We start from the raw sequence: 12,452 nt of genomic DNA, 5'->3' as shown, positions 1-12,452 counted from the left end.
TACCAACACATGAAAATAGATTATCCTATCTTTCTTTGTGAAAATGGCATCATACAATAGACCTGTTATAACTGTGCACACTATAGTTAGTTTAAAACCCTCAGGTAAAGAAACAAAACTTAAAAAGGCGACCTGCTTGCACCGAAGGCCAGTAAATATATTAACTACTTATACCTCAGATGAGTATATCCATTTTTCTGCTTTTGTTATCCTAGTGATGAAAAATTATATTCAATATAATTATATTATTTCTCTATGTATATCATGTATGTTTTGTTATTATCATTTATTTTTAATTTAATGACATATACTTTAACTATATTGCAAATAATATATATTACACACACACACATATACGTAGGACGAAAATAAATATTTCTTTCTACTTTTAATGTTTTAGGCATAATGTTATGTTGTGTTATGATACTTTCAGAAATACCACTTCTGTAATTGTTCATAGTTATAGTATGTTCTTTTTTCTTTTTTTTATGTTTAAGTCCAGACCAGAGATGAATCTGTGTTACCCACATAAGTTTTTCTTTAACTGTACTCGAGTATTATATAGTCAAATACACATTTTTACTACAACTTCATCAGTAAAGAGGGAAAAACATTTTATAATCACATTTGATTAAAAAACATATGATAATTACATGTTTTGATTTGGTCCACACAGTTTATAAAATATAAAAAGACGCCCGCTCTCACTGATTGGCTACAGTCGGGTTTAACAACCGTCAATCATCACCGCTCTCGATCCTAATTGGATCAGACGCGTGTCCCCCGCCCCATCGAACCCCACCGTCAGAGACGTAAGAAGCTGCGCCATTCGCGTACACGCTGCGTTGCTTCTACGGCGGAACGTGCGTGGCGCCCCTCGTCTGTACGCTGTTGACGCTGCAGAGCTCCCTCCTGACAGCAGGTGAGGTCAAATGCAGGAGAGAGGAGCGGAAGCGGTTTGCTGACAGGTGGGGCGAAGTTGTTTTAGCTCCGATGGAACAAATGGACGACGTGAAAACGGTGCTGGTCGAGAGCCTTATCGTTTGGGTGAGTGTGTTTTCTGTGAAGGAGGCCAGGAGGAAACCATGGAGGAGATGTACCTGTGTGTGTGTGTGTGTGTGTGAGTGAGTGAGTGGTGGGGCTGTCAGCTCCAAAGAGGAAGTTGTGAGTGAGGCTGCTAACTGTTAGCTTCTGCTGCGGCCATTGTTATTACTATTATCATCATTGGTGTTACGAACATGTCCAGTGAGTGTGAGGTACAACATCCTCCGGTTTATTTCCTCCCCATCGGGTTTAAAGAGCTAATCCACTTAACCAGGAGATATTTGTGGAATGTCTTTGTATCTTTAACTCTTTTCTTCACCGTTATGCAAGTGATTCAACGGAGCTACCACCTGCAGCACGGTTACCTTTACACCTGTATACATGGCGAGCTAGCATAGCTGCACCTGCTCCTGTCCTCCTCCATGGCTGCGAGTCCGTGTTTGGTTTGCTGTTAGTAATCGGATGAAGGGTTTGTTAATCAGATCTCATGTAAACCCTGCAGCTGTACCTGAGCCACATCACTTACTGATCTGTTTATTGAACAACAGTGTCACTAAGTGGTTGTATGATCTTATCCCCAAACTCCAGGGAGTCAAATACTTAAGTTTCAAAGTGGACTGAATTTAAAGACGTGGGGCTGGGTGATGAGGCCAACATGGTCTAAAACGTACATATCATTAGATATTGATGAATATCACGTTAAAATTGTCTTTTAAGTTTCAAGACTGATTTTTGCTCCTGAGTGAAGTTTAGATCTGAGGTTGACTGCGACTCATTCTGTGTCAAATCATCACACTTGTGTGCCACACCATCACAGACATTAATGAAACGTGGTGTGCTGTGGATGGTTTGGTCATGGAAACATATTTTTGTGTCTTGGATTAAAGGAGATTTGGGCAAATCATGTTCAAAGTTTGTAAGTGGACTCATTCACTTAGATAAGCAAAGCGATATAAAATACACTTTTGTTATTTTGCTATTGAGGAAAATTGTATTGTGAAAATTGAGTTATTCTAATTGTTTATCACCCAGGGCAAGCTATGTGCCAGCGTTTCCAAATTTTTGACACCTCAATCTGTAAACAGCAGCGTGTGCTTTAGGAAATAAGATGTCTTTCCACAAGCTTTTCACCGTACACCTTCGCTGCTACTTAAATTATGCACAATTAAACTTTTTCTTTGCCACTAATATCTGCCCTTTAGCCGGCCATATTGCTATCCACCCATTCATCACTTCTCTCCTCTCCATTACTTATTCTTCATAGTGGATTTGAGACAGTGTTGTGGAGAAAACCTTGGGTCATAGCTTGGTTATGAAGTGCATGACTACATTATTCACTGTTTTCTCTTTGAACTGTTATTATTGACCAGTCCGAGTGATGGTGCTATGTTTTCTGCCTCTCAGCTGCAGACCTTTAACACTACTGCACCCTGCAGAACTGTGGAGGAGCTGACCACTGGAGTGGCCATTTCACAGGCACTGCATCAGATGTGAGAAGATGCGCACGCACGCACGCACGCACGCACGCACGCACGCACGCACGCACGCACGCACGCACGCACGCACGCACGCACGCACGCACTGAAGATACATTATTTAAAGCCAGTCTTGTCTGGGTCATATTACATCCCATGTGGCAGCAGCCCTGCACATCAGCTAAGGCAAAAAAGCCAAGGATAACCTCTTCCTGGTCCTGAATGAGCTGCGCTCATTCCACCTTAAAGCACATACATACACACAAACAAACACAGAAAACTTTATTGAGTATACATAATGTTTGATGTCGGACACTTAAAATCAAAGAATAATGACTTACTTTTTGACTCATCAGTTGGCAGCAGAGTTGATTAGTTATGGGAGGAATCTATTTTAACAGTTCCTGAGTTTTAGAAATGCACAAAAGTTGTTGGGTTTTGAGATAAGATTCACTCTTACTTGTGTATTCGTACTATAATTATCTCTATTAGCATTTTCAACTGTAGGAATTAATTGTCTGATGTAAATTGCAGGACTTTCATTCAAAATGTGAACGTGACAATTAATCATACACAATATTTTATATTAGCTAGTTTGGTGTAGTGTTTTTAAGGAGTCAGGGAATATTAGGTTTCTTTCTTGTTGACTTTGAGCTCTGTGTGTCTATGGTGTTTTGTGTATGTGTGTTACAGAGACCCAGCATGGTTCAATGATGGATGGCTTAGTCGAATCAAAACAGATGTTGAGGACAACTGGAGACTGAAGGTATAGAGAAGTGGCATCCTCCCGGTCCTCCCTCTGTGTCCTCTAGGTTTTCTCTTCATATATTGCTGACGCCCCTGTGTGCAAAATCCTCTGTTTGCTTCAGTCCTGCTCAACTATCCTTGACACTAACCTCCTACCTGCTCCAGGGCGGGGGAACAATTCTTGCCTAAGCCTGCACTCTGACCCTACGCTCCGACTCCGCTGGTGAAATGTGTATGTTTGTCATTAAGGCTGATTTAGGAAAAAAAAAAGCAAGCCATTCCCTTTACTTCAGTTTGGCTGTGTTCTGCCCACTACAACTTTTTTACCCCAATAGGCCTTTTCCACAGAATACATTTCGACATGTATATGAATAATTACATTATTTTTTCATTTAGCTGCTTCTCTTCAGGGCCTTACCAGGGCCTTGGTATTCAGCATACTCATTCATTGATGGGTGTAGGTTAATTTAAAAATCTGGCTTTATTTTGACAGGTTTTAACAACATTGTGTGCTACATAACTCTAAGTCTGGGGGACTTGAATATTTAATTGAAAAAAGATGCAAACAATCAAAAAAATCTGTCATTGAATGATTATAGTTTAAGAATAGAGAGTATATTTCCTGTCACCTCGTCCTCTTTGTTCATATACATATATGATAAAGTGATTTTTCTAGCATTTTGTGACCTTGTGTGTTCTCCTCAGATGAACAACCTGAAGAAGGTCCTTCAGATGGTGGTTGATTATTACAATGAGGTAGGCGGTTGCCTTGTACACACTGTCCTCTGTTGTTAAGTGATTGAAAGAAGCACCTTCTCTATGTTAGAGCCAGTCTCAGTGTGTTACTTCTGTGTCTGTGGGAGTTGTACTATGCACTGATTACATAGTGTAAAGCCCCAGGAGACTTGCATAAGGAAAATACATTGTGTTGTAGAGATTTAAACAAGCAGCTCAAGTCTCGTACACAAACATTCAGAAGACTATGGAGTACTGTGACTCAGCATTTTTTTTCTCACCATTTTGCTGATTCAACACATAACTGAAATATTTTGTTCAGCAATCACCTTAGTTGTAGCATGACTGCTGCCATCTCTGTTGGCACATGAGGCTTTTAAACACCAGTGCTGTTTAACTTGATATAATTGTGAATACTTGCACTCAGAAAGGTGCAGCACACTGACATGGTTCTTTATCTCTTGCTTGGTCACATCAGGTCTTATGTCAGGAGATCTCAGACTTCCCATGGCCTGATCTGGCCCTGGTGGCAGAGCATTCAGACCCTGTGCAGTTGGGGAGGCTGCTGCAGCTCATACTGGGCTGTGCTGTTAGATGTGAGCATAAACAAGGTATGTGATAGAGCCCTGCGCGGGACTATTTTCTTCATCCTGCTCCTGCCCGCTCACGCTGAATTTCTGACCATTACCGCCCGCAACGTGTGTGTTAGACTCCCGCCCAGTCCCGCAATATGTATGTTCACTCCCACCCACACCCGCAAAACGCTGAGAATTTATGCCCGCACAATAATAGAGATGCATTGATTTTGTGTCTTCTCCCGCCCCGCAGGAGACAACATGTCATTTTATAGGATATTAATAAATTCCATCTTTGTCACAAACAATTGAGAAACTTCTCCAAATGTCAGACTTGCCTTGCTTTGTTTTTGTGTTGTAAAGACATTGTTTGAGCTTCTTTTCCACATCAGTTGTTGACTCCATCCTGTCGCCAGGCTACATCCCGATCAGTTTTTTTTTTTTTTTTTGCCGCCCGTTCCCGCCCGCAGCAAAATTCAAACCGCCCACTCCCGTGAGATTTGTGTTGCGTCCCACAAGACCCGACGGGACCCAATGCAGCCCTCTAGTTATGTGACTGCTTGTATGTTAACCACAGTTAGTGTACACAAAGTATACACATGCAGATACTCATATCTATGGTATACATTTGCGGCACAATGCCGGTGAAAGTTATAATTCATTATGAATTATTGTCCAAGCCACTGACAAAGGCAAAGCCCTGCCTGAAATCAATGACCGCAGTGGTTCTGTTCATAATGAATTATGTGTTTGATGACTCTTTCTCACTCTGTTGACAGAATACATTCAGATCATCATGACTTTGGAGGAGTCTGTGCAGCATGTTGTCATGACAGCCATCCAGGAGGTCAGCCCATCTTAATACTTTCTCCTTCATATTGTCTAGATATATAAAACATTAACAGAAAAGCCTGGCTGAACACTTCTACCCTTTTGTCAGTGACAGGAATTTTCATCAATAGTGTCCATCTCTACGGGACTTGGACGGCAGCAGTGGTTGTTAAGTGAGGCTTTGAAGCTCCTATAAAAAGTCTATGTAATAAACCCAGTGACATGTTTTCTTTCCAGCTCATGAGTAAAGACACCAAGGGCCCATGTGGAGCTGAGCAGTCAGGGGACCTTGAACAGCAGGTCAGTGTCTTTACTACCATGTTGTACATCATATATTTTATTGTTCTAATTTCAACCACTTGTAAATGAGCGCAATATGAACCCTTTAAGTGTCTATAACACGATATATAAATCTTAATTTGAAAATAGTTATTTGGACCTCAAAAATTAAGGGCTGTAGTTAGTGAGTGACTGTATTACTTACTTCAGCTTGTTCATGTGCCCAATTAAAGAAATCCTGCGAGGACCTTGCTGAACTTTTAGCTGAGAAGGAAGCACTAGCCCAACGCTGTCAAGAGCTGGACATACAGGTGAATACAGAGAGCATGCGCACGCTCGCGCACACACACGCACACACGCACACATGCAATCGAATGCCCAGGGTACAGTATAAACAGGAGTTGGGTAATTCTCTGTAAAGCTTAGGTCCATTGTCTGGAGCTGCTGTGGCAGAAGGACTGTGAGCTTATAGTCTGGGCTCTGCTGGCTCACATCGTGACAACCAGCCCATGCTCTGCCATGGCTAGAAGGCCTCACCTGGCACTGTTCAGACAACATTTTGCAAAGTAACTGTTCAACTGAATCTCGACAGATTGATTTTCTCTGTTCCCAGTCTCGTTCATCTCTTGCCGCAGCGAGGTAAGTCCAACATGGCTGACCGTACGGCAAAACTAAACCCATCTAAACCCGCTGCTGAAATGTTGACTCTAACTCAGCTAATAGACGACTCAGTCAGCATCCTGAGTCCTGCAATGTATGTTTTTAATATTTTGTGGTTTTAATGCAGTAATTTACACAGGGACAGCTCTGTCATAATAATCATTGTATCAACCTATCAACACGGCATTGTGTCCGCTACCGTCGGCGGGGCTGTGGGTTTATCTACTGCATTTCCTTCAATACAAGTCGGGTTATGCACTAAACTAAATGTCAGGACTCTACGGTATGAAGACGCCCATCGTCCAGTGTGTCGACAACAATCAAAGCCCTGTTAGAACGAGGAATGGATTCGGAAGTGAAACGCTGGAGTGCTTTTACTTTGAAACGGGTTCAGGAAGTGTTGCTTTGAGCAGATGCTGTAAATATTAATTGATATTAATGTGAATATTGTGCATCGAATAGAGAAAGTAGCATAACTGCCTTTCTTTGTGTATATTTATGCCCGTACATTGAGCCTTTAACAGAATTTGCCAAAATAATAAATATGACCCTCCTAAGTGGGTTTTTTGCGAGATATCAGGGTGGTCGATCTCATTTGGAATTAAAAAGTGATCTTGTGCTTCAAACGGTTGGTGATCACTGTCTTGCACATATATTTAAAAATGTAAGAGATATACAAGATATCTGTCATAGAGGAAGGGAACAGATGTTGGAGGTGGTTCTGGGTGAAAATTCTATATTGCTTACAGACTTTCAGTTATAATCTAATGTTTTTCCTGTTGCCTAGATAAATGATTTGAAGCTAACTGAAATTTCAAAGCAACAAAAGAACGAGTAAGCACCAAGTTTATTACATTTGCCTTATTGTTATATATTATTACCACATGTGCATCAGAAACAATTTTTTGATATTTATTTCAACCTTGTAGTGCAGCCCAAGTTTAATGTGTAGCTTCTTACGTCGTAGAGGTGGTTTTCATCTAGTTTAAAGACATATCAGACTTTTAAACAATGGCACGTAAATCCTAGACTGATTGTCCAATGTCTGGTGGTGAAATACACTGGATGGAAATGATAGGTGAGTAAATAAAACTGACTAACCACGTATTAACACGTTTCCTCATAGTTCACATTTGATGTGCTCTGCTTCCAGCATGGATTAACTACACTGTTTGCTTTTACAGCTGGGGGAGGACAAGGGTTATCTGTGATTGAAGGGCCATGTGACTTTGCTGCTTTGCATGAAATAATTGACCAAAGAGAAATGTAATCACATACTGTCCTTGGTGACTTGCTGTGTAATGCACATTAACTTCAAACTCATATCATCTGTGAGAGTGGATTTAAAACCTTGCTGCACCTGGACAGGTGGCCGTACTGCAAGAGGAACGAAACAGCTTATTGGCCGAGAACGATGTCTTAACTGACAGAGCCAATCAGCTTGACACATTCGATGACCCTAGCACACCTTCAGGAAAAAAACACAGCCAATTACAGCAGCAGCTGGAGACACTGCAGGAGGAGAACTTCAGGTTTGTCACTTTCTGCTCAAATATACGACAGCAACCTCTTTATGGTGAACCACTAAACTGTGTATCTGAAACTTTAAGGTTGGAGGCTGCAAAGGACGACTACCGGATCCACTGCGAAGAGCTGGAGAAGCAGCTAATTGAGGTGCAGCACCGTAATGATGAGCTCACCAGCCTGGCAGAAGAATCTCGTGCTCTCAAAGATGAACTGGACGTTCTGAGGTGTGTGTCAATGTCAGGGAGCAGCATACAGACTGTTGCCTCCCAACAGGAGCTGAGCACACAGCTGAGACAGTTAGATGGCGAGGGAAGGCAAGGACCATGATTTTACTGATTACCAAATACTCGACCAGACAAGAGAAACTAATCAGTGAAATAAGCTGATGTTTTTGTTGCTGGTCTTCACAAAGAGGCTTATTCTTGGTCAAGTGCCAACAGGTGGAGGCAGAAAAACAGCCTCAGTACACAAAGTATTCTTCCTGTATGACCGTTCATCACATCTTGCTTGCTGGCTTGAACTTCCCCAACAGCACTTATGAGCTTGTTCATCGATATTTCTATATTTATTTCTGTGTCCATACAGGAACTGCTCAGATCGAGTGGTGATGTTGGAGGCCTCAGTGGAAACATACAAACGGAAACTGGAGAATCTGGGTGATCTGAAGCGGCAGATGAAGCTGCTGGAGGAGAATAACATGACCTACATGCACAACACTGTCAGCCTGGAAGAAGAGCTACGCAAGGCCAATGCTGCCCGGGCGCAGCTCGAGACATACAAGAGACAGGTATATGATGGTTAGAAAGAGACACTCCAAACTCAAATAAGTCACTTATTGATTAAATGCCACTTGCTAGGATTAATGCATGTTTTTCCATTTCCTGTTTTGTTTGCTTCTGTACATGTGCACATGATTTCTTTAAGGTCCAAGAGTTACACAAGAAGTTGTCTGAGGAGACGAGGCGAGCAGACACTCTCGCCTTTGAAATGAAGAAGCTGGAGGAGAAGCACGAAACTGTGATGAAGGAGAAAGAGGTGTGGCAGCTTTTGAAACGTGTTAAGAAGAAAGCACATACGATTTTTCCGACTCTAGCTGATGTAAATTCTTTAGGAACAATTGTATGGTTGTTTTGAATTTGCGTCCCCTCCCCTAGAGGATCATCATTGAAAGAGATTCTCTGAAGGAGCTGAACGAGGAGCTGCGATGCACTCAGGCTCAACAGCACCAGCTCTCCCAAGCACAAGCAGGTATTTCTTTACAAAGTTAGATTTAAAACAATGACCCTGCTTATCCAGGTGTTGGGTTTTCTCCCTAAAATACACATAATGTTTCCATGTAGGGATGCTTTCTTCTGCCAGCCCCAGCCATGATAACCTGGCAGCTGAGTTAATACCGATTGAGTACAGGTAATAGACAACATAGGATTGGTGTTCATTCTTTTTCGTGCGCGTGCATCAATACTGACTTTGTTTGTGTGACTGTTCAGAGAAAGGTTCATCAGGCTGCAGCATGAGAACAAGATGCTCAGAGTGCAGCAGGAGGACTATGAGCAGGAGAAGATCGCTGCTCTGCAGGCTCAGCTGGAGGACGCACACAAGACACGCAGTGAACTGGACACTGACAACAGGTTAACAGGGTTTCTGTCTCTTCCTCCATTAGCCACAGGAAGATGTGATATGATACATTAATGATGTATTGTGTTGACTCCATTTTCAAACATGTCTTTTCTCTTTGTTGTGACAAATCCAGATTGAGCCAAGAGCGAATCACTGAGCTGCAGCAGCAGGTGGAGGACCTCCAGAAAGCTCTGCAGAGTCAGGTGGCCAAACCTGATGATGTAAGTGCGCCAGCATGCACTGGCACCAGTACAGAGCAAAGGCCCCACAGAGTTAATCTCATTAGGCTGTTAGACTTTGTGTTGCCATGTTATTATGCAAGAAAATCAATCAGTCAAAAACTAAACAGATTAAGAGATTGAGGCCCCTTCATATTCTGCATAGTTTTAATTTATTTTGCAGTGCAAAGTTGATTGCTATTACTGGATGTAACCTTTGTGTGAGTTGGTGCTTTATAGTCTATTTTCATTGATTTTATTTTTCAGTCAAACCTAAAGCGGAAACTGGATGCACACATGTAAGTTTGGGTTTTGGGTCTGTGCTCTAAAATTGACAGTTGTAAAATGAATTTCCATTTTGTCTACTAGAGGAAAAATAACGGCTTTTCCTCAGGGTTCAGCTGAACGAGGCTCAGGATGAAATCATGAAGAAGAAAGAGCTGCTGGAGGATCTTCAGCCTGACAACACCCAAAACTGTAAGTCTCATGTCATGTCACATATCACATCATTTCACTACTGCAATCACTGGAGTGCACCAAAACACAACAGCACAATATGACTTCAGTGAAAACTCAATCAATACCATGTCTCTCAGCCTTGAAGGTGGATGAGCTGATGGCTGCTCTGAAGAAAAAGGATGACGACATGCGCGCCATGGAAGAGAGGTACAAAATGTATCTGGAGAAAGCTCGTAATGTGAGTGTTTGGGCAATCTTTTTAACTTGTATTATTGTATTTTATTGTAGTTACTTTAATCCCTGAACCTTAAAGCATCGTCACAATCAGTATTTCAGTATCGTATTTCCTTTCCTGCTCGTAGGTGATCCGAGCACTGGACCCTAAGTTGAATCCAGCCACCGCTGAGATCCAGGCTCTGAGGAACCAGTTGGGAGACCGGGACAAGCAGATTGTCAACCTGGAAGTAAATTTGCATTTTGACTTTTACAGTCTTTGTTTAATGTTTGTAATTTGAACATACAGGATGTTTTTAAAGGACTTTTTTTATCTAACTAATTTAATTTTGCCTCCCAGCGTCAATATGAGCAGGCCAGGCTGAGAGAGCATGAGGAGAAGCTGATTGTCACAGCATGGTATAACAAGGTATGAGATTGTTTTTAAATTTCTGTTCTGCCTGTCATGGCTTCATTGATATTTACTATATATTATATTAAGAGCAGGAAGCTGAATTTCAAGACACTTGTTGCTTTGTTTTTTCTTCCTCAGAGTCTGAGCTTTCAGAAGTTGGCCATAGAGTCACGTCTTGGCGGCCGCACCTCCTCCGTGTTGTCCCCTGGCCAATCCTTTTTGTCCCAGCAGCGGCAAGTCTCAAACGCCCCACGCCGGGCGCTTTCCATCAGCGTGCCTGCGACTACCTCCAAATAGACCTTGTCACAGAGCCAAATGTCTCACCTTTAGTCAGTGAAGGGGAAAAATACACTCCCTCCATCCCACAAGTGAGCACTCAAGTGACCTTATATACTACATCTGCTCTCAGGGTCACACATGAACTGAGTGGGATCTATGAGCACTTACTTACCATCAAAACCCTGTAAGTCACCAACCTGTGGTTAGAGCATACTGTCCCGCTCTTGCATAGAGAATGAACCCACAACCTGTGTTCACTTCACTAGCTGAAGTAGTGCACATGCCCCCCCCCCCGACAGACTTAGCGTACTTCATACTGCTTTGTGTTTCTGCTTTGGCGACTGCAGACTCAGCTGAACACTTAGCCTTTGCCTTCTTATATCCTGTCACACGTGGTCAGAAATGAGGGATTTTTAAAGGGTTACTTGAATGGTAATGACAACAAAATGGAAGTGAAAATGACTGTTGATATACGTAGAACAGATCCATCATACTATGCAGTGAAGAGGGGACCTTTAAGGAAATGATTGCTATATTTGGTGCTGGCCACCAACTGTTTTTAGGCATCAAACATCATAGTTTTTCTGTTTTTTTAGATGGAACAAGCCCATAATAAATAGCTGTGAAAACCCTATATGTCTCATTAAGTGATCAACCTCCGAGGTGCTGCAATGACAAATCACACAAAATAAATACAGGACTATTTTTTGTCTTTAGACTCTTAAATGTGATAAGACTCCTACAGGCAACATTGTCTAAAGGAAAAGAAACAGACCTTTTTTTATTCACTGAATATGTTGAACTTTATTTAGTGGTGAGTAAATAGGACTATTAAATGAAGTTGTACTGCTGTAACGTAAGGATGATTTTAACACCAGCGCTTGATCCTGATGTTGGGACCAGGTTCAGGATTCATACGATTGTAACTGTAGAGTTTTGATCCCTGTAGAGCTGCAGAGAAGCGATTGTTCCCTTTGATATGGTGGGTTATTGGCCATCTGATCAGATGGAGTCTTAAGTTCATCGGCTGTTGATTGATTGTTGATTGCTTTGTTCATTTCATCATTTGTAGTAACACTAAAGGGTCATTTCTGTTATCGCGGTTTTTGATCTACAGACGTTTGTTAAAGCGCTTTTATTTTGCTTTGCAGTGGCTGATTCTTGTACATTGCTGATTTAAAAGTGTGTATGTTAAAGTATGTTAAGACGTAGCACAGCACAGAGACCACATGTGCAGTGTCACAGGTTTGTGAGGCATTGTGAATTTTTAGGAATTTAGGGAGTTAAAATTTTAAAGCCTTTGGGTTTTTTTGTGAATAATAAATAAATAAATTTTTTCTAAAAGTGTCTCACATTAAGATGCAGTAATCTTCTTTGA

The 12,452-nt window shown here is 41.7% G+C and overlaps 1 protein-coding gene across 1 annotated transcript; it reads left to right on the top strand.

Moving 5' to 3' along the window:
- Positions 1 to 796: 796 nt before the first annotated feature.
- On the top strand, positions 797 to 12,432 carry hook1 (hook microtubule-tethering protein 1). The gene is made up of 22 exons (XM_020081437.2): positions 797 to 1,047; positions 2,449 to 2,534; positions 3,213 to 3,285; positions 3,972 to 4,022; positions 4,480 to 4,612; positions 5,356 to 5,423; positions 5,645 to 5,707; positions 5,920 to 5,997; positions 7,715 to 7,878; positions 7,957 to 8,097; positions 8,459 to 8,660; positions 8,798 to 8,908; positions 9,028 to 9,121; positions 9,214 to 9,280; positions 9,361 to 9,501; positions 9,624 to 9,711; positions 9,976 to 10,007; positions 10,103 to 10,185; positions 10,305 to 10,405; positions 10,530 to 10,631; positions 10,742 to 10,810; positions 10,934 to 12,432. The coding sequence occupies exons 1-22, from the start codon at positions 994 to 996 to the stop codon at positions 11,090 to 11,092; spliced, it is 2,160 nt and encodes a 719-aa protein (XP_019936996.1). The 5' UTR covers positions 797 to 993; the 3' UTR covers positions 11,093 to 12,432.
- The last annotated feature ends 20 nt before the right edge of the window (positions 12,433 to 12,452 follow it).

This window comes from Paralichthys olivaceus, chromosome 3, assembly GCF_024713975.1.
Source record: "Paralichthys olivaceus isolate ysfri-2021 chromosome 3, ASM2471397v2, whole genome shotgun sequence".
NCBI lineage: Eukaryota > Metazoa > Chordata > Actinopteri > Pleuronectiformes > Paralichthyidae > Paralichthys > Paralichthys olivaceus.
The sequence above is the reverse complement of the archived record's forward strand: the minus strand, read 5'-3'. Positions and strand labels throughout refer to the sequence as shown.